This window comes from Coturnix japonica, chromosome 1, assembly GCF_054131305.1.
Source record: "Coturnix japonica strain WE chromosome 1, WE-NBRP24, whole genome shotgun sequence".
NCBI classification, from domain to species: domain Eukaryota; kingdom Metazoa; phylum Chordata; class Aves; order Galliformes; family Phasianidae; genus Coturnix; species Coturnix japonica.
The window spans coordinates 13,433,732-13,456,015 of NC_140663.1; the positions used below are offsets into that span (position 1 = coordinate 13,433,732).

A 22,284-nucleotide genomic window follows, 5' to 3' on the forward strand; every position below is an offset into this window, starting at 1 on the left:
GCTCAGAGCTTTCAGTCATTGCATGGAACAGTCTACCTTCTGTTTTGAAACAGAGCAACTTCTGTTCATTGGAAACAGTCAACAATAAATATGAAGAAATTTTCTGTAGTTTGCTTTGGAATGTAGTGTATTGGGTGTTGTGGATACAACACTGGTGGCTTAGTTACTTATTTTTAAATAAGGAGTGGCATGGAAGTCACACAGTGTTTTTTGTTCCAAGAATGCTGCGCTGAGAAATGAAGAATGAAGGCCTTATTCAGAACAGATTATTAAAACACTGTTTTTTAGCTGTCCTGTCCCATTGTGAAGTTTGTGGTTGTTATTTTAATGGTGTTAGCTAAGCAGTCATTTCAGTAATAATTAATGACAACTAAATTTTCTTTTAATTGACCCAATCCTCCTTTTCTTTAATGGTGTTATTTGACTGTAATTTGAGGTAAGTGAAGTTGATGAAATGTAACTCTTGGAGCTGCTGTTCTGCCTGTAGGACAAGGAACCGCCCTAAGTGCGTATAACTGAGGCGATATTTGTCGTTATACAGAGAAATAATTTTCTTTTAAAATAGATTTCTAAGTCTTCTGTATTCCTGGCATAAACATGTCATGATTTCTGTACTTTAGCTCTAAAAGCTGGGAAAGTAAGGGCGTGTGGGTGTGTGTGTGTAGGTGGGTATTTGTGAGAAGGAAAAGCAAATCTGAGTAAAGGAGTCTATAAGTAAGAGTAACATCTGCATCTTTGTTGCAGATGTTGGAAGCCTTTTAACTTAAATTAAAATGATAGATGCTCTACTTCTAAGAATTTAGCTATTTTGATGAAATAGAGGAATTAAAAAGTGGGCTTGCATTTAACAGGAAGAAATTGGACAAAGCCTGGTGTTGGCATGACTGATAGGTTGGTTCTTTTGGTCATCTCGCCTTACATCAGTTTGTATTGTTTATATTCAAACCTGTAGTGAGTAACTATTGCTTTGTTTGCTGCTTGTTACTGAAGTTACTTGTGGCACTCATTCCTGATCTGCCTGGAAGCATTGGTAAACTGGAATATTGGGATTGTCCTGAATGTATACACTTATTTTCTTTCTTTAAACTAATTCATTTAATTTCTTTGAGTATATGTTTTGTTCTCAAGTTATTCCTTTGGCTTTACATGCAAACACACTGGTTGGTTTTTTTTTTGGGGGGGGGAGGGCAGGAGTTGAAAGGGGGATTAGTGCAGACATGATGTCATTGCCCTGAATGCAGGAGAGTCCAGCTTTTGAAGCAGAAAGCTGCAGTTGGTTCTGTACCTTTAATAAAAAATACTGTGTGGGCACTACTAGTTTATTTATCCCTGTTACTGTGATGCTGTGGGCAATGTTTTTGAAACCAGAGTGTCGCAAAATTATATCTTTATTAAAGTTTGACGCTGGTAATTATACCATAGCTACAAATGTGCCGTATAAAGAGCTGACAACATTAACACTGGTGTTGTGACTCAAATACTGTTTATAGCTTTGTATTTAGATGTTGGGCCCCAGCTTACAAGAAGTGCCTGAATTACCGCCTGATCCCTGAACTCGAAATGAGGCTGACTTTAGGTTCTTTGGCATTCAGACTGTGCTTTTGCATCCCTGTCTCTTCTTCCCCTATGCCTAAATAAATGCTGTGCTGTAGCTTGGTAAAGCAGAAGTGACAGTGCTTCTTATTATTATGCCTCATTTTGGGGCAAGGCAGTGCATTCTTCAGCAAGGTTACCTTGAACTCTTTCAGCTAAGCTTTTCATCTTAAGTTACATAACATTTGTTTAGCAGATTTGATCTCTATTAAGTGTTCAGCTGTACACCAGAAAGATGCAACAAAAAGTGTACTCCTTTTCCTGATACTGACCTAATTACTTAATACCAAGGCTCTGGTTTGACAGCAGCATGACTTGATGTTAGATGTTAACTAAAATGAGCCAGTGCTGTCTACGTTTTTGCTGTTTTTAAAAGGTGAAAAGTATAGTTTAAAGGTTAAACCCTTCTGTTGGAGTTGTTTGTGGGTGTGTGACTAGTTTGGGTTTGTGCTCACATTCTGTATGGCATGGTCCCCAGACCTGCTAATGCCAACTGAGCTTTGTGTCTTACTGCATTGTAACAACAGAGATGCTTACTCATGCATCTCGTTTTCTAAATTTACTCATTTGTGCTTCCTGATGAGGAGAGACAGCCTCTTCGGGCTAATGAGCTGTGTGGGCATTAGGTGTCTGTAATCCTTTCAGTACCAGAGTATGTTTAATTGATTATAGGAAGGACCAGGGTCCTTTGCGACTTTATTGTGTGGTGCAGAAGTACATGTATTCCTGTCTGTTATGACATTAATTGAGGTTTAGGAAGACAGAACTCTGTTTCATTTCTTGGTAACAAACCATAGCTACTTCAGGTCTTAATTCATACAGCTTTGCCTGATTTGCTTAGATCTAATTCTTTCTAATGCATTATTATTTCACTTTCTCAGACTGGTGAGACAGGTGTAATACTGAACGTTCAGGAAAAGAAACCAAGACAAGTGCTACTGTAAAATAGTTTTTTTTGAAGTCTGTTTGCCTTAGAAATGTCATTTCCATGATCAGTTTAGCCGTAATCAAATTGCACTTGGAGCTCTGCCAGGTGTGCGCTTGGCAGGCATGGGGAGGCTTATGGTCATGCTGCTTTTCCAGCACTGCTGACCTTGTCTTGAACCAGAAATAACCGAGGCCTGTACAAATCCTGCAGTACGGTCCTTCTCTATCTCACTCAAAAGTCAAATTGTTCTCAAAAGCTGTGGATTTCTAAGCTCCCTGGAGAGTAAATGAGTGCGGGAGAAGGTTTGGATGAAAGAATTCATTCATGTTGTAACAAAATATGTCAGAGGCCTGCCAGTCTTTTATGAGGGTCTCTCATCCCTGCTGTGGGAGTCAGGTGTGGGGAGGGAACAGCAGGGTAGCAGGACTGCATGAAGCAGGCCTGGCCTTTTCCTTCCCTGTGTTTTCTGATCTGTGCAGCAGCTTATGATGGCATCCTCACATTGACAGGCAATCTGTGCCGCGTGGCCAGCTCGCTCCTTACAGAACCGCACAAGAATTAACATGAAATCATACTGCTGCACTGTTTTCTGGCAAGCAGAAGTGAGTGCCCACAGATGCAGCTGTTGTGCTGTGCTCCATGAGACAGGCATAGCAGCGGCCTGTGGGTCTGCCATGGCCTGGTACAGTGAGCGTCATGCCTGGCACCAATAGCTTTTGGTGTGGCAAGCTGCTGGGAAAGGCACTTGTCCTGTGAAAATAAAGTGGTGTGTAAACAGAGGAAAAAAAGATGTAGCTGATGAGGTAGATTGAATGCAGAGTGGAAGAATTGGCCTAATCTGCTTACAGCCATGGTGTACTTCCTCAGCTAAATCTAATTCCAGCCCTCCATTTGCTGTCATCTTGTTATTTACAAGTTGGTCATGACAGTTTGCAGCACAGAAAAAAGTATTCTGTCTTCATGTTTATAAAGAGATTTCCTTATGTTTTATCTGTAGTGAAATAACAGCTATTAATAACATGGCATCTTGGAGTTTTGCTGGGCGCTTTAAGCTAATGGTTTAGAGGTCATGCTTAATGGGTACATGTGGATGGAAGGGATGCTGATTCCTTATCAGCATCTTATTAAGACATTGGAATAAAATCTTGTCCAGTCTTGCATCTGATGCGGTTCTTAACCCTTGGAAGTAATCATTTGTTTTGTGGGATGTTTTTATACTCTGGTACTGCCAAACTTGCATCTGCAGCCTACCTGACATGCCTGAGCACTTTCTGATGCCTCAAGGCAGGAACCACTGGTGCACACATAGAACATCTGCTTCGCTCAGTGCAAGTTTCTGCTGAGTTACATCTAGACCTTGGACTTTTGTGAGCTCCAGGCACATGTAAGACGAGCTCCATGTAGGCCACAGCAGCCATAGCAACTTTGCAGAGAAACACTGATGGGAGCGGTGCCCAAGCCTTACATAAGACTGATAGGGTTACCATCGTCTGAGCTGCTGCTTGTTGCCCAGGCTGGGAGTGGGTGCATGGCTCAGGGGTGCACAGGCTTGTGGGGTTCCAGATGGTCCCTTTACCTTGGGGGTGACCTGGGGCTGTGCCAGGTGTTTGGCTGCCGTAGCTTTGCTGCTGGACAGCATAGTACTAAATCCTTGTAACTTCCTTATTTGTTACTGCATTAGCTTGTCCTTTTTACATCTTAATAGCAGTAGTTGTAGTAGCAGCAGTTGGTGCAACTCCACATTACTGGTATGATTAGCCAAAGCCACTGAATACTAATAGTTAAGCATTCAGAAACAGTTACTTTCAGCAGAGACAGCACTGTGTTACGAGGGCCCTCTGAGTCTGCCGTATGCTTTGTTTGCCTTTGTTTATAAGGCGGGCTGTCATTCATCATGCATTCAGTAGTTAAAGTGCTTCATGAAGGCTTGGTTTTTCTGCCATTGTAAGCACCAGAGACAGGCAGACAGGGTTTCACTCATCGAGGGCTACCAAAGCTACAGTGCATTTATGGCTTGATCTGAGAAAGCCACCTCACTGGCACAAGACAGTTGCCTGGGGCTTCACCTCCAGGTTCCCCTGGCTGGCCTTGATGGGAGGTTGCTGTGCAATAGTAGCTGTGGGCTTTGGGTTTGAATTAGGTTTTTCTTTTGTGTTATTCTTAAGTAGTTAAAAAAAATATATGTATAAAAAAAAGTTATTTCCTCAAAGAGAGGTATTGCCTTGTAATACTTCTTTTCCTTTTAACAAAATGTTGGAGTGTAGATACATGCGTATGTTTCTTTGGGTAAAAATGCAAGGCAAAATCTCTCTAAAATACTTCTTGGACTTCTCATACTTGTTTCGTTGGCTACCAGCAACTTCTTTGGAAATGCTGAGAAAGACATTATGGAGCTATATCTGCACCAAAGATTAGTGAATGACAGCTCGCCAAATAAAAGCATTTTTACACATGCTCGTTACTTAGCACCATGGTGTTTACACAGGAAATGGAAATGTGTTGGTGTTGTGCTCAAATGTGCTGGCAGCTGGAATGGAAACTCAGAACTGGTGCTGGTGGGAGGTGGAAGGTTTGTTCCTGGGTCCTTATTGCTGTGGTAACGAGATAGACCTGGCATTTGACATGAGACAGCTTTTTTCATGCCTGTAAACTTCATTGAGATGTAAAGGATGGATATACTGCTAGACTGGTTCAGATGAATCACTTGGAGGCTATGGTTGTGGCCTCATTCTGAAGTTCTGATAAACACAGCAACAAGCAAGCCTTCTGTGTGTGCCAACAAAAATAGTGAAAAGGAGAAGTATTTACATGTCTTTGGGATGAAATCTCTTCAGCTTTCTTTACTACTTCCATGTTGAAGGAGTATTTTTAATACGAATGATTTAATGAGTGTAAATCATAGAATCATTAGAATGGTTTGAATTGGAAGGGACCTTTAGGATCGTATAGTTCCAAGCCCCCTGCTACAGGCAGAGACACCTCCCTCCAGACCAGGTTGCTCAGAGCCCCATCCAGGCTTTGGATGTAGTGTAATAGAAAGGGCAGGGAATTGTGAGGCTGAAATAATGGCAGGAAGCCGTTTTCTCTTTTTCTGGTTCTGGAGAGGTTTTGTTTCTCCATCCATATTGGCTGCCACACCTCATTAAGTGTTTTATTTGGTGCTCCTGTGTTTAATATTTCATATGCTTGCAGGTGAAACTTAATGTGTGACATTTAGTAAGCTCCACTTATTAAGAGATGAGTGTTGGAGAGTCTTGGGTGTAAAGTTGGTCAGTTGGTTTCCTGCATAGAACCCTGTGATTGGATCTATATGTGCAGTTATGTTTTCCAGACCAAGGCAAAAATTGTTCCTCCCCCACCACAGTGTTTAATAAAAAGAAACTTCAGTGGACATCTTCAGCATCTTTTCTCCTTTCCAGCACTTAACTTTTGGCTTTTAAAACAAGAATAATTTGATTCTTTGCTTTTTCTATGTCACTGATAGAGGTTCTTTTTAGGTTATTGGTATTATATTCTTGTGCTGAGGAAGTGTGTGGTATCTGTGGTTATCACCCTTAGTTACAATAGAGTAAAGTTTATAGTACTTAACACAGTGATGCAAGATTTAAAAAAAAAAAAAAGTCAGTTTCTTTAGTATATGAAAGAAGAGATTACAGGAGGGTTTGATCACAGATCATTAGTTCTGTGACGGCTTCTAGGGGGAAAAACAGATAACAAGGAGATTCTTCACTGAACAGGCAGAGAAGATTGTTCAGTAGTTGAAATATGTGTCTCTATCTGAAACAAAATACATATGTATGAGATCTGTGATGGTGTGTGTATATAATATTGTGTGTATTATAATTTTATACATAACTCTAAATCACTGTGATTATTTTGATCACTGAAAATAAACTAAGACAGGATAGTTTCAAAAAATATTATGGTGTTATCTAATTTAAACAGGAATTGATAATGGAAAGTTTGATGGCTTGCATAACACGGGGTATTGACCCCCTGAACTGTATAATCCGAGTCAGTTCCAGCTGATGATACTTTTTAGGAGAGGCATTATGCACCTATTCTACTGAGAGATTAGTTCCAGGACAATGCAGTGCCTTACCATGCCATCACTGGATATTTTAACCCTCTGTAATTAGGCAGCTTGTCCCAATGTGCTGAGGCAGAATAGATTTAGGGGATTAAGTTTCATGTGTGTGGCCTGGAGGCTCTGCAAAAGTACATAAAAACAAGGGTTGGGTGCATTCATGCTTTGGAGAGGAGGTGAGGAAAGGATGTGCAGTAAAATGTTGTTTGGGAAGTTGCCACATCTAAGGAGGTGTGATTGGAAATAGGCAGAAAACCTCTGATTGTATACAATTAAGGGAGTAGCCTGAAAAACAGGCGGAGTGGGGTCATACAGAAGACAAAATGAGCCAAGTCGTATTGGTCCTGGAGAAAATCCTAGTGGCAGACTGCCAGGCTGGGATCTGGGCAGGGAGAAGTGACCAAAATAAACTCATTCACATCTTAAAGTGTGGGCACTGCCTGCTTTGCAAGCAGAAGTGACCACATTAAGACATGAGAGTAGGAAAGGTCTGGTTGTAAGCAGAAAAAGAAAAGTTTTCCTATTTGATGTGTTGGGCTGGGAAGGGAGGAGGAGATTTTTCTGTAGGCTGTGCTAGAGCAGAAATCGACTTGCACGGGGACTGAGACTCCCTGGACCACACACTTAGTGCAGATGGAAAGACTCTGAGGGCTATGGATTTCAGGTAATCCACTTGGGTGATTCATAAGTCAGGTTGAAAGTGAGGCATTTGTTGCTCACTCATTAAGCTCATCATGCTATAGCTTGATGCTGAACTTATCAATAACATTACGATCAAGAAGTGTCCCTCGAACACATTGCAGGTTGGCTGGCGAAGGTCTCAACTGCACATCGGTTTTGGAAAGACATCTCATAATTGCATGAATCCCTCTGTGCAGAAAATTAATTTTGAAACTTAAAGCACCAGAAAAGAGTGAAAATATAAAGAAAATGTATTTATTATTTATCAATCTTCATTCTACAAGATGGTACTAAAAGCTTTTTGGAACTATGGGTCAAGTTGGATTTTTAGGGTGCAGAGAAGGTTGCGTGATTTCGAGAACACGCTTTCCATCTTCATCTTCTGCAAAAGCCATTTAGGCTTTATTGTAGTAGAAGGCAGGGTGAGAAGCATGTCTGGAACTTCAGAAACCCTCAAGCTTCATGCTTGGAGGAACAATCCTGCTAATCCAGGGCAGGCAGCACAGAGGCAAAAGAATGAGCATTTAATTGCTCTCTGGCTGACATAAAGGCATCAAAATAAGGCATAACCCACCCAGCTGGTATTTGCTAAACATTGTTTGCTATAGGTGATGTGCTATAATGTATTTTGCTCTGCTTTCCAGTTGCGTAGGATGCTTTTTGGAAAGGTGTATGATGAACATCACCTTGAAGACTGTCGCTTTTTACTTCAAAGTAAAAACTACTTTACTTACAGAACGTTTGTTAATTTAGAAGCAAGTAACTTTATCACAAGCTTATGCACTCATATGCTAGCCAGGTTTTGTGATAAGTGTATGCTGCTGCTAGTGGATCGAGTTTGTTAGCAAAGGAGCTGTGTAATTCCTGAATTATTTTTCTTATTTTGCTTCAAGAAAAAAAGGATGATTGTGTATTAGAGAGAGAATCTGTGACCTGTTTTATTCGCTCCTCATCCTTAAATGCAAATACTATCTCTAAAGTATTTATATCTGTTTTACACATCCTATAGTCATTCCTCTAATGATGTTTTTCAAAGGTTTGCTTGATTCCCACTCCATACCAGAGGGTATGCTGACAAGGGAGACATTTTCTGCTGCTAATGAACTTTCTGTAAAGGAATTAATGTGTAGAAGGCCTTAGGATTGAATTAGGGCTGTTCTCTGGAGTGTCACATTGTGGGATATAATGAAGCCTTTAGCATAAAATATCTGAGAAATACTCCTAACAGCGATGCACATCCCTGAGTTGAAAAGCTCCTTATCAGCAATAAAAAGCTGATAGTGCTTTGTGCTGGATGTTCTTAACCTGAATCAGAATATGTTTCTTGTGATATAATTTGAATGGGCTGTGGCTGTCCAATCCGTTTCAGAGTCTCTCAACAACCAGCAGGCACTGGCATGGTCACAGTGGATCAGTAGGCAGTGTTTGGACCCTTGTGTTTCCATTAGCTTCTGGAACAAGTTTCATGTGCCTGCAGAGGAGTGTTTTGGCTTAGTTTCCTCTGAAAGGGGTATAATTTGAGCACGCTGCGGGTGCTCCGTGATCCAAACCAACATGTGCCAGGTGAAGATATTGTGGCAATTTTCTTCAAAACAATGCAGCTTCTCCAAACCAAACACTACTGTAGATGTGGCCTGTAAAGCTTCAGGTACAAAATATGCTGCCTGAAGTGCACTATGCTTATACAGATCTTCAGTGTGGCATAAATGAAAGTGGCAACAGTGAAGGAAACAGATTCCTAAAGTTCGATTTGAATGGAGAACCTATATACACAGTTCCCTGCATGTTGCTATACTGGTAATGCCTTCCCACCCTTACGTATAGCCTTACTTTTCCACTGTCTTTAAGGCTGTGTGTGTTGAAATTATGTATTTCTTTGAGAACCTGGAAGCGCTTATATCTTGAGAAGTCGATTCAGCAAACAAATTATTAGTTAATTACAGCTGGAATAATATGCTACTATGTTGGCCACAGGTTTTTCTTCCTTGTAGTTAACTATTAAACAAATTGAGTCACAAATTTCCACAGTCTGCTTTAGTCATAGAGCTAGTTCATGAATTCAGTTCTGACAGCGCTGTGGGGCTGTGGATGCAGGGAACCAACACATTTGTAGTACAAAAGAAGGCTGGGCCAGCTGCGCTCCTCAAACTAGTTTATCAGAAACTGAGCAAACTGAAATAAAAGCTGGAATTTCTCAGTAAGGAATTAATGAGGAATTAGGACAGTCTTACTTTTGTAACTTGTTAAAAATTGTTCTTTCTTGGAGGATGTGCTTAGGTAAAATCAAGTATTACACAGAACTGTTCTTTTTCTGTGATAAGAAGGCTCTTGTTTCTTCCTTTACTTTCTACCATAGCAAAGGGGCTTTCCTTTCAGATAGTATGTGGGCTTTGGGTTCACTGCTGCCAAATTACTACTTACAGGGGTGGGTGTTTTTTTTTTTTTTTATCTGTATTTTTGTTGCTTTAAAAAAGTCGTGTTACAATCAATACAAGAAGTCATCAGAGTAAACTAGAAAGTCTGATTTCAAGGTGTGAAACAAATCGTGCAAGTTACTCTTGTGCACCCTGTATGTACAGAAACATCCAAGGTTACAGGCTGGTTGTCAGGTTGAAGTTAAGAGGTGAACCTTCAGGTTAGGTGCTGTTGTTTGCATAAATGTTTGTGTGAGTGGGGCTGTGTCACTGTACTCTGGCTCAGACAGCAGGAATTTTCCTGTTTTCCAGAAAAATGAGAATTTTTCAGTCAGTAAAGAATTAATTTCAGATCTCTTATGTTGTTTGTACGCTCTTCTTTCTAATGATGAACTTTTAATGACTCTTTTTGTCTCTTTTAAAACAGAATTAGACCACAGCTAGCCAAAGAGAAGATTGAAGGATGCCATATTTGTACGTCTGTTACGCCTGGTGAGCCTCAAGTGTTCTTGGGAAAAGATAAAGCCTTCACTTTTGATTATGTGTTTAACATTGACTCACAGCAAGAAGAAATCTATGTACAGTGTATAGAAAAACTGATTGAAGGTTGCTTCGAAGGCTATAATGCAACTGTCTTTGCTTATGGCCAGGTAAGCTTTGCAATTTTACTGTAACTATTTATTTTGAAATAAACACAAACTGTTCCTTGTAATTGATCTTTCTCTTAAGTTTCACAGCACACGAACCTGTTTTTAGTGGCTTGGTTTTAATGTGAACAAGATATTCCTTAGAATACTGTTTAGGAATCTCTGTGCTTAATGCTTTAGGAGACTCTGTCCTTAATGGCAACTGGAATGCAGCAGACATGTATAAGTAGTAGGCCTGAATTAATAGTAGTAGTAAAAATAGTGTGGGTCCAGATAATTCCTGAATTCACCCTTTAATGCAGGAATACAAATTAATGACTTAATCTATTGATTTATAGAAGTAGGCTTTACTGAAATTCTTCCTGAGTGGTTTTCAATCTATCTACAGTTTCAGATGCTTTGGGGAAGGGGATGTTTGGTATCTGTTAATATATCCTGGAGAACTCCAGGCCTCTCTTCCTCTCTTTTTATAGGGATCAGAATCCAAAGTCTTTTCCTAGAGAACGGATACCTCCCCATCAGTAAACTGGGCACAATTTCTTAGCTCAAATGTCATTTCTTAGCTGAAGTGTCCTTGAGCACAGAGAATACAGTGTTGTCCTCTGAATTGTCCTTAAGGAATTTATTAAATGGAAGTTGATCTTAGCTGAATTTCAGTACTGTTAAATGTCTTATCTCAATTTAGCTAGGTGAAGTCTAGTGCTGGTGAAACAAAGCAGTTGGTAGATCCAGCTTAGTAGATTATGTCTGACAACATGATGTTATCTTGTCTTGGACGTGACCTGCTAATTAAATAAAAACCCCACGCTATCTTGTTTTCTATAGGACTTTGCTTTTAATTAAGCTATTTTCCTGGTCAGGGTACAACTTGTATTCTTAGATGCTGTGTCTAGGTTGAGAACAGTGGTAATATTTCTTCTGAGTGATATTCAGACATCATAATTAAGAGAACTGTTTAATTTACTTCAGTAGAGAACTACAGATGCTGATTTTACTATTAAAAAAAAAAAGAAAAAGATTTAATTAGCAGTCTCATTTGAAAACATGAACTATTCTTTTGACCTCAAATGATAACTCAAGGCTGATGTAAGCAGCTTAGGGAAAGCTTGTAGGAGAAAGGTTATTAAATTTTGAACTGGTCCCCATCTCTGTTGTATTTGATCCATAGATCAGCCATTCATTGAATTCTTCCAACATCTACAGTCTACACATTTTGCAAAGTGGCATTTTTGTTGTACATAGTATTGTAAAAATGACAAAAACTGTCTTTGTAATCTCTATTTAGTACCAATGTTCAGAAATCATGTTTCACTGTGATAATCCATATGTTCTAGTGAGTATTACTTGTGTATTTAGACAGGCGCTGGCAAAACATACACCATGGGCACTGGATTTGATGTCAACATAACAGAAGAGGAACAGGGCATTATATCACGTGCTGTTAAGCATCTTTTTAGATGTATTGAAGAAAAGAAACAAGCTGCTATTAAACAAGGACTTCCACCTCCAGATTTTAAAGTAAACGCACAGTTCCTTGAGGTAAGTGTGATCTGTGCATATGTATGTGTTGGTGTGTAAAACTTCATGTATTTTGCAAAACAAATGAAATGCTTTTTTTTGGTTACTAGTTTGACCCCTCTTTTCTTTTCCCACAAGATGTTCTGAATTAATTTTCAAGATTTCAAAAGGAAATTCTATATAGTTTGTTTGCTTTGTTGTTGTGTTTTGTTTTTCTTTAATTTATGAACAGATCCTTTTTATCTTATTCTAATTATCATAGCAGCTTTCTTTACAGGGCTATTTTGAAGTGTAGAAATAATTATGGTAGCTGTCATTTATCCTGTTCTATAGCACACATTTACTCATGGGGGCTACTGCTGTTGCTTGTCTATTATTCTTCATGAAGTTTTCAAAGCAAGAAATCAGTAATGCTTTACATCTTGAACCATGCTTAGCCTGTTTGTGTAACTTTCCCATAGCCTTCTTCAGCCTTCAAAATATGTTCTTGGTCAATTCCTTTAATGAAACAAGAAACTTAGCATAAAATACTTTGTGATTCTCAGCAGCTTAGAACTGGGCTTCTGAGTCACTGCTGCTTCTTCCAATAGGCTCAGAGAAATCCCAAGTCAGTGCTGCAGAAAAGCAGTTCCCTTTGTTCTGGTAGACACAGCTACTAATGAGTGGCTGTAACTCATGATCGTACTTTTGCAGCAGCCATTGGTTTAAGTTCAAGGAAAGACTCGATGTTGTGTTGAGGGACATGGTTTAGTGGGAGCTATTGGTAATAGGTGATCGGTTGGACTGGATGATCTTTTAGGTCTTTTCCAGCCTTGGTGATTCTATGATTCTAAGTCTTACAGCTTTTGTTTCGTGACTTCTTCCAATATATCTATCTTCTAGGTTGATTGCTTTGAATATAACATTTATGTTCTCTGCCAGTGTATAAAATCTGACACTTAAATGATATTGACAGGGAGAATCGATTTCAGGAAAAGTTTGTTTAAATGTGAAGTATTTACTTCAGTATTTCACAACTTTATCAGCTGTGGGGGGGAAAAAAGCACCACCACATAATCTTTTGTATAACCTAAGAGACAAGCTGTAGGTTTTATTATTGCTGAAGTAAACTAGGTCTTCCAGTATTCTGTACCTGTAGGTGTTCTAAAGATTAACAAACTGCACTGATTCGTCTCTGTTAACCTTAAGCAGAGATTTTAGTCCCTCTAGTTACTGTTTGCCTAGAGAGAATTCTGAGCTTGGGAAAGGCAGTGGAAATGCTGTTCTGTTATGTTCTCTCTCAATTTGAACACGAGGAACTGCAATGTTGTTTCTTCTTAGGCAGCTGCAGTAGTAGTAGTGTAAGGGATAACAACAGTACCATTTAAGTGTTGTTTCTGAATTCTTTCTGGATGTCTGTATTATGTCTTAAAAAGAAAACAATGAATCATTGCAAATGTGACTGCAGAAGTCCCCAAATACAGACTGGTAGTTGAATATTACAGTGTAAAGGTACAAGTTGCTGCAGTGCTGTAATCCTGATTTGCAACCATGCCAACACTTTTCAGATGAAATGTATGTGCCTGTGCCAGGAACAGTCCTGTTTCTCTTAAATAGAGAGATTCAGTGACACACAGACATGTACACACTGTATGTGAAAGGGACATGGGGTTATTATGGTAAAAGGAATTCTTTTCTAACTTACTTTTTTTTTCTTTTGCCTTTTTTTCTCCTCAGCTTTACAATGAAGAAATTCTTGATCTCTTTGATACCACTCGGGATATTGATGCAAAGAATAAAAAATCAAATATTAAAATACATGAAGATTCAGCTGGAGGAATTTATACAGTGGGAGTTACAACCAGGACTGTGAATGGAGAATCAGAGGTGACCACTGAAAATAAAGTTCTCTGTAGCATCCTGAATGTGTTCTAAAAGTGTTACCTGTATGTTTTGCTAAACATCATTATATCTTTCACGTTTCATTCTTTCTTTTGATCCTGATGCAGTAGCGGTTGTAACACTGTACTAAACTTAATTCTGAAGAAACCTTCAAAAACAAAAAGGAAGCAAATATAATTACGTTCTGTTCAATGAACAAATAAAATAGGGATTACACTTGCTAACATCAACTTTCTGCCTCTTAGACAATTTGGGTACAAACTGAGTTGAAATTTTCCTTTTGTTCTCTGTAGACTCTAATATAATGTCTAATATCAGTGTTCCCTTAATTCCAGAAACAGACATTTCCCAGTGGAATAACACTGTTTGCAACAAAGTTTTGAGTTATGTAAATCTAATCTCCCAAATCTTATATGTTACTTTTTCCCATGGCAGGAAATCTTTGCATGATGACTGATGTGAGGTAAACTGCCATTCAAAAGTGTCCATGCATTGCAAATCTGGTATAGTGTCATTGTACTGTATGTTTTTGTACAGAAGTTGTATATTTTTGCCAGAGATTAATGGAAGATTGCCATGTTATTACCAGGAGGCAGTAAAAAGAGGAGCACGAATATTTAAATGGTTTCTTTTAAAACGAAACAACATCAAAAACCCCTTATTTAAAAATCTTACTATTTTTTGCATATGGGAATTGAAATGATAGCAGGGAGAAAAAGCTTACTTGTATTTAAACCAGTGTCATGGGTGTTACAGAAGCATGTTCTGTTTAAATTGCAAGCCATGCAATGTCCTTCTTTGTCTGTTTTCCAGATGATGCAGTGCTTGAAGCTGGGGGCTTTGTCTCGAACCACGGCCAGTACTCAGATGAATGTTCAGAGCTCACGGTCGCATGCTATCTTTACTATACATCTATGTCAAACCAGAGTTTGTCCTGCTTTTAACACTGTATGTGTCTTTGCTGTGATTATATTTTTTGCTGGCTTCACTTTAACTATTTTTCAGAATGTGAATATTCTTTTGGCAGCAATTGACATTTGAATTGCACTGACTAAAGACGCTATAGTCATCATCGTGCTCAATGAATTTGTTAAGCATTATAATAATTTGATTTAATCTGTGCATATGTAACCATCTTCTAGCCAGAGGCAACAATAAATTGCAGCCTCTTACATGAACCTGCCCATTCTCCTCTAGCATTTTCTTCACTATTTTGTTGCAACATACCCCAGACACCAAGTTAAAATATAATTTGTTTTTAATTGGAAAAGTGTTTTCAAGTATCTGAGCAGTTAGTGGGCTGAAGGTTGTAGTCAGCTAACAGAAAGTGCTGGGAATCCCAGCTGAAATGCTGGAGCAAGGAAAAGCATAGGATTCTGATTATTAGTGTTTTTATTTTAGATATATCTGTTCATTGTTTAGATGCATTGTAACGTTATGCAGTTATTCCTGTAAATAATTGTTGGTTGAACTTTGTGGTAGACTAATGTAAAGAATCTTACCAAGCTTTGTGGATTCTCCTTCATTTCAGGACAACACCACTGATAACAGGATATTATCTGAATCTTCTGAAATGAATGAGTTTGAGACTCTTACTGCTAAGTTCCATTTTGTTGACCTAGCAGGATCTGAAAGGTTAAAGCGAACAGGAGCTACGGGAGAAAGGGCAAAAGAAGGCATTTCCATCAACTGTGGACTAGTAAGCATTTGCAGTTTGTTTCCATGGGTTGTTGCTACAGTCTCTATTTCTCAAATGCTTGTGATAATACCTTAAGTTAGAAATGCTCCAAGTGCAGAATGAGGCCTAAGATGTAACAGTACATATTGATTCTTACCAAGTTCCAGCTTGCTCACTTTTCTGGGTTGCACTAGACCCTAAATAGAAACTTATAGTGCTTACAGTTGTTGTGTAATATATATAGTTACTCCAACTTTTAAAATACCTTGTGGAGTTCCTTCCACTTTTTAATTCTTTAAAGTCCATTAAGACTCAAACAATTGAAGAAAATTGCAAGTTGTTTGCAAGCAGCACAGACATGGAAAGCATGGACGATGGACAAGTTTAACTGATGACTAAATGCAGTTTCTATGTTACTGTTATGGAATGTAGTTTAAAACAACCCTAGGCAAAACATTTCCAAGTGGAAATAAAATGTTTCAATTGATAGCATCACTTCATATTTATTTATTTATTTATATCTGCATGCTGGCTCTTTATGCCTTTTTTTTTTTTAATTAGCTATTAAATGTTGTACTTAATTATGCGTACATTAGAAAAGTAGAACTTGTGATTATCAGTGAAGATTGTGGTGTTGCACCTTTGTTTTTAGCTACGTGGCTGTGTGTAGGCTCTGTGCAGTTCCTCTTTGAAGACTCAATAACACAATTGAGTGTGTTCAATTGTTTGTTTCATGTTTGGAAACATATTTAAATTTATTTCTTTTTTTCCTGGTCTAGTGGAAACTTTCAGGGATGCAACAGGAACTTCATTGGTGATTCTCTTACTATGGGGATAGTGGTTATATTTTGTAACCAGTGGAAGAGAATTCCCTTCAGTTTCATCCTTGGCATAAGCACGGAGTCGATAGAAATTTAGGGTCTTATTGAAATAAACGTATCCTCAAGAAACTGAGATACAGAATGTCCAAGGGTGAAAATGGAAGTGGCTGAAGTAGTGTTTTACATAGGCACAAAACCTTCATTTTCCCTGAATTCCACCCCTCAGATTTGGGAAATACAGGAAAAAGTGGTTTAAACAGTTCTGAACATTTATAGAAAGTGGAGTATATGCGTTTCTGTCATCATTGGATGCAGTAAAACCATTTTCAAGACTGTATTTAGAATCGATTGTGCAGGTTGCCATCTAGAGGAGTGTGTTTTAATTTGCATTGTGAATAATCCTGTTAAAATATGTGGAGCTGAGCGTTAAAAATAACTTTACAGGCAGATGTTTGGCTGTTTGTAAATATGAAGTAACCCATTTTTAGTAGTGCGATTGCCATTGACTACATAATTTAAAGCCTTAAATACTTGAACTAATTTGCATTTGAAGATTTATATCCATAGAGCAGTAAATTGTGTCTATCATAGTAATGCTCTGTATATTATTCTAAACTATCATAGAGCAGCTTGGTAAAAATCATTTTTGAAAAAAATATGGCTACTGTTAGAGGCATAGATGAGCTTTAATAGTCACTGAAACAAAATGTTTGTTACGTGGAATCCTAGGATCCTTAGAGATGTACGGAACCTTTAAAGGTCATCTAGTCCCACTCCCTTGCAATGCAGGGACAGCTACAGCTCAGTCAGTTCTCAGAGCCCCATCCAGCCTGACCTTGCAAGTCTCCAGGGATGGGCTTCCACCACATCTGTGGGCAACCTGTGCCAGTGCTTCACTGCTCTCACTATAAAAGACTTTTCCCTTATATCTAACCTAAATCTACCCTCTTTCTTCAAGTAGTTCTAACTTTAGTTTGTGACTGATGTGAGATATCCACAGACAATGCACGCTATTGTGCTAAGCTCTTTTCTCCTGAGGATACAAGACTGCGAGTCATTTGATTCACTGTTAGCATGGAATTTGTAAAGTGTACAACATAAAAAGCATTCAGAAATATTTGTTTAGTATGTTAACTTTCATGGGTGTCCTTTTTCTTTCAGTTTATGATCTCAGCTTTTAACTTATTTTAAAACAAATCTACTCAGGAATTGGGTCTGACTTCTGTGTTATGTGATTTGGTGTTTTATAGCTGGCACTTGGCAATGTGATAAGTGCGCTGGGAGATAAAAGTAAGAAGGCAACTCATGTACCATACAGAGATTCAAAGCTTACAAGACTACTTCAAGATTCTCTTGGGGGAAACAGGTATGAAAATGATTCGTGGTGTAGGGAACCTGCTTTGGCAGGGGGGTTGGACAAGGCAGCTCAGCACATGTGCTGTCATCTCTTACCATGGCCGCCTATCTCAGGATATTATGTACATGTCCAATTGTCTGATGGTGAATTAGCACCTTATAATAATATAATAATAATCGCTAGAACTGTTCTTGTGAAGCTGCTCCATGTGTGTGCTCTACAGAGATGAGGAAGAGAGGCTTTGCTCTGGAAAGTTTGAGCAAACGTGCAGAATGAGCACGTAGAAATACAAAATCTAGCGCGGCTGAATACGTTTTAATAAGATAGTATGCTTATTCATCTATTTAGTGTGATAAGGCTGATTGCTGTCTTTAAGAGGGTGAAAGTGTTCTGTTACACAGAAGAACAGGGAGAAAAAGAATAGAGGAGTGATTTAACTTCAGTTAACTTCAACAGCCTGCAGCATTGCAGTGTGAGAATCGCAGAGACAGCCAAAGTGATTAAAATAAGGGCTGTGATGTTCATTAGTGTTTAAGGGAGGACAAAACCCAGTAGTATGGGGGAAGAAATAATCAGGAAAGATTAAGTATGTATCTCTAAGCCATTTCTGGAATTAATTATTGACTAATATCTTGATTAATTATATATGAAATACAGTAGTTAATGGTCATTTTTGTAACACGTTTTTACTAAAACACTACTTTGACTCAAACCATTTTCCTGTTTTCTAGCTCAATTGCTCCCTCTCCTGTGTTTCAGGAGAAATCACAGTTTACTGTAAAAGCTCAGTTAGCAAATGCTGTCCCAGAGCATTTACAAGAATATTAAGAAATATTTTTTGTCTGTTCCTGACTGATGTTAAATTTTTTCTCTACTCCCACTCTTCCAACCTCATTTTTATTATTTAGCTATTATAAGTAAGGTTGAATTAGCAGTTTGCTCTTAAGAAGATGTTATATAGCACAATTTAAATAATTTCATATCCACGCTTTAGCAAACAAAAACTGTGGGAGAGCTCAATTTTAATAAATATGCAATTTTTCCTCTGGGAAATCAAGTTAGATTAATAGAAATGTGTTCCTTTGCTTTCCAAATCCCACTGTAGATATTATAGTGAACATTATTCTTTCTCTTTTGCAAGCATTTACTGGTTATGATTCAAGTTACCTTGCAGTCAATCCTGAGCGAATGATGGTGAAAGGATTGTATCAGTCTACTATTCTCACTGTAATCCTGATTTAATTATAATTCTGTAGGAATTGTGAAGGTGCATTTAAACAATGATTATAAGTTACTTTAGTAACCTAATTCCCTTAGGTTGAGAGGAGGCATTCTAAGGAAATGCTAAAATTAAAAGTGTAGAAGTGTTTAAAAATGAGTCTCCTATAAAATACAGTTCAGGAAGTAGAGTTCAGATTAATCAGTTTTCAAGGTATATAGCAGAACCAGTTGTCTGAGGTCTGGAAAAGTAATCACATTCTAAACTGATGGCACAATAGTCTTAGTCCTGTACATTCTTATCTTTAGAACTAAACCTCAGCAGTCTGTGGAGCTGACACAATGATGTACAGGAGGTATGAGGAAGACTTGCTGAAATTCATTCTTCTGCACTGAGTTTTTCCCATATCCGCAGGCTAGTTGCTCTTTCCAGTTTAGGTTCCAGTGGTGAATATAATCACCTGGCTTGGAAGGATTGCAAGGAGTAATTTGTTTGTCTAGGCTGAAATTACAGGAGATGAAGATCAGAACCCAGTTTGTCTAATGCAGTCTGTGTACTCCTACCACAACACCTAAGCTTTCATATACAACAAAGGAAAGCGTGTTCCTCTAGAGCCTGATGGGGACAATTCAGTCTACCCAAATATAGGTGTTTCCCCGTCTGCAGAGAATTTAGGGCGTATTGGCACCCTTGGGTTGTGATCTACAGGTGGAATGCTGTTTTTGACCCCTCTGAATTGTTCTCTCTTGATGTGAAATGAGCGCGAGCTCCAGGGATTAAGGGTAGGGTGGGACCTTGTTCCTCCTCCTCACAGCTGATTAACTAAAACATTAAGTTGGTAAGAAGGTTTTTGTTTGTTTTCTATTGTAGTTGCCCTGGTTCTTGCTGCTCTGTCTGCTCCATCTCTTACTTGGAGTATGCCGTGTGTACTCCCCCTGTCCTGATGACTGTATGATCCAAATCACTATTTGAGGCTTCAGCTTGGCTTTAAGAATTTAAATCTCAGATCATATTAAATTACAAATTATTTAACTACTAGGAAAACATTTCTAGGAACATCCATTAATTGCTTTTGTAACTTTACACGTAGAACAATTAATGATCTAACAACTCCTATGCTATACTAGAGTGATTTAACAGTTCTGGAACTTTGTGGTAGACAGTCTTCTACAGTACTTTGTGTTATGTCTAGAATCTTTACACAAATGTTATAAAGTCAAAAGCTCTTGTTTCACCTTCTACTTGAAGACCTGTTAGCCTGTCTGTTCTCGTTTGGTTCTTGATTTGTAAAGCTAACCTGAGTTTGTAACTTGCAGTCAAACACTCATGATAGCGTGTGTGAGCCCTTCAGATCGAGACTTCATGGAAACCTTGAACACATTGAAGTATGCAAATCGAGCACGAAACATCAAGAACAAGGTGATGGTTAATCAGGATAGGGCTAGTCAGCAAATAAATGCTTTGCGCAATGAGATTACGCGGCTACAGATGGAACTTATGGAATACAAAACAGTAAGTGTATTCTTTTAGGATGTCTTCTGCTTTTAAATGATTATAGTTCTACCGCTGGTTTTCTTTCAGCTAGCTCTGCTTTACAAGCACTTAAATATATATATATAATAATAATGCTAATCTGTAAAAAACTTCCAGTTATTTCCAGATATTCTCATGGTCATCTATGAGAAATAGTCACTTCCAAAGTGAAAAATGATTGCAATTTAGATTGTTCACGTGTTCAATCATGTACCAGTTAATGTATGGTGCTTTTAAATACTGATTGAGAGCTAAAACCATTGTGCTTTAAAAATGGGTTTTCAGCTATACAGGCCAGATACTCGTACTACACAATGCCTATTTCTTACTGAAATTTTAATCAAGGGATACTGTTTTTAGCAATAAATGTGTCTACCATTGTTATCTCTCTTTTTTTTGAGGCAGTATCCTGATCTAATAAAGAATGGCCTTCTCATTTCTAAATCTCTCCAAGAACTTGTATTTCAGGCTCATGTGGAACTGTGCAGGGAGGACCAAAATACTAGGATCAGTTCTTGCAGACATCAGTGCTTTGACAACTTTCTGTACTGCTTTGAAATCTCTGTAAGAATGAAATCTTTGAAAGAATTATCTTTTGCAGTGAGCATCTATGTGGAATTATGAGCAGTTTGTGCATCATCTTTGCTAGATTTGAAAAATAATACCGAAAATGCTTTTCTACAATTTTTTTTTTTATTACTAGTAATAATTTATGTATTTACTTAAGGGTAAAAGGATTATAGATGAAGAAGGCGTTGAAAGCATCAACGACATGTTTCATGAAAATGCTATGCTGCAAACAGAAAACAATAATCTGCGTGTTAGAATTAAAGCCATGCAAGAGACTATTGATGCACTGAGAGCCAGAGTAACGCAACTTGTGAGTGATCAGGCCAACCAAGTTCTAGCCAGAGCAGGTATGCTGTGGGTGCATTGCCCTTACTTAGGAATTACTTGTGTACTTAGTTATACGTGTACTTATATATTTAGCATTGGGTGAGGCCCCAGAGATGGGCGACTGTTTGCTTTTCTCTTCATAAAATAATCAACTGATAGAAATACCATACGTATGCTGTTCTTCTAGTCCATTTTGTTAGCATCTTTTTTGATTTATGATGTGTCTGTTATTAAAAGTTATTTATGTTGGGGGTGGAGGGGGGAATAGAATAGAAGACATTACTTATAATAGTCCTGATCACAGAACACAACGAGGAAGCAAGCTCATAATTCAGGTTAAAGAAAAACACATTTCATGAATCAGATAAGATCTAAATGAGTAGCCCATCTGTTTGTTTCTCTTTGCTGGTCCGTTGTGCCAAGTATCTGTATGGAAATATTAAATGTTATGATTCCCCTCTCTCCCCAGGAGAAGGAAATGAAGAAATTAGCAACATGATTCATAATTATATCAAGGAAATTGAAGATCTCAGGTATTTATGTAAAATGTCTTTGAATCATTTTCATTTAAAACAAATACTGGTAATGTTAGCGGCTGAATAATTCACTTGACTGATCATTGTGCAAAACTTGACACTGTTGTTTTGTGATAATATCATAACCTGTTATAAATTATAGTACTGAGAAATTACTCTTAAAAAAGTTAAAGATATTTAATACTGTAGACACTTGTCTGTCTTTTATGGAGCTACAGTGTTGCAAAAAAAAAAAAAGAATATATATATATATATAGCTTCCCCACTTAGTATTAATGCTATGCTATACATTAGCTCTTGTGTTATGAACATACATATGTACATGCATTGTATATATCTGTTAATATAGTGTGTCTCTGTATATTTGTAGTTGTTCAATAATTGTTCATTTAGAATTTATGTTGATGAAATGTGTACAGCTTCATAGCCATTGTGTAAAGTCATATGACCAGGAAATTGACCATACTTGCATTTCATATGATTTCACCTTGTAT

The 22,284-nt window shown here is 38.1% G+C and overlaps 1 protein-coding gene across 20 annotated transcripts in view; it reads left to right on the top strand.

Moving 5' to 3' along the window:
- The window catches only part of KIF21A (kinesin family member 21A), a 74,059-nt gene that overhangs the window by 15,856 nt on the left and 35,919 nt on the right, over positions 1–22,284 (top strand). For all 20 annotated transcript variants that reach the window (XR_014932912.1, XM_015851680.3, XM_015851626.3 and 17 more), the window contains exons 2-10: positions 10,131–10,353; positions 11,707–11,889; positions 13,585–13,734; positions 14,563–14,697; positions 15,281–15,448; positions 17,499–17,614; positions 20,141–20,336; positions 21,085–21,274; positions 21,724–21,787. Coding sequence is in view for 19 of the 20 variants with exons in the window: in XM_015851680.3 (XP_015707166.2) it covers positions 10,131–10,353; positions 11,707–11,889; positions 13,585–13,734; positions 14,563–14,697; positions 15,281–15,448; positions 17,499–17,614; positions 20,141–20,336; positions 21,085–21,274; positions 21,724–21,787 (1,425 nt within the window). In the remaining variant the exon portion in view is untranslated. The remainder of the gene's footprint in view (positions 1–10,130; positions 10,354–11,706; positions 11,890–13,584; positions 13,735–14,562; positions 14,698–15,280; positions 15,449–17,498; positions 17,615–20,140; positions 20,337–21,084; positions 21,275–21,723; positions 21,788–22,284) is intronic.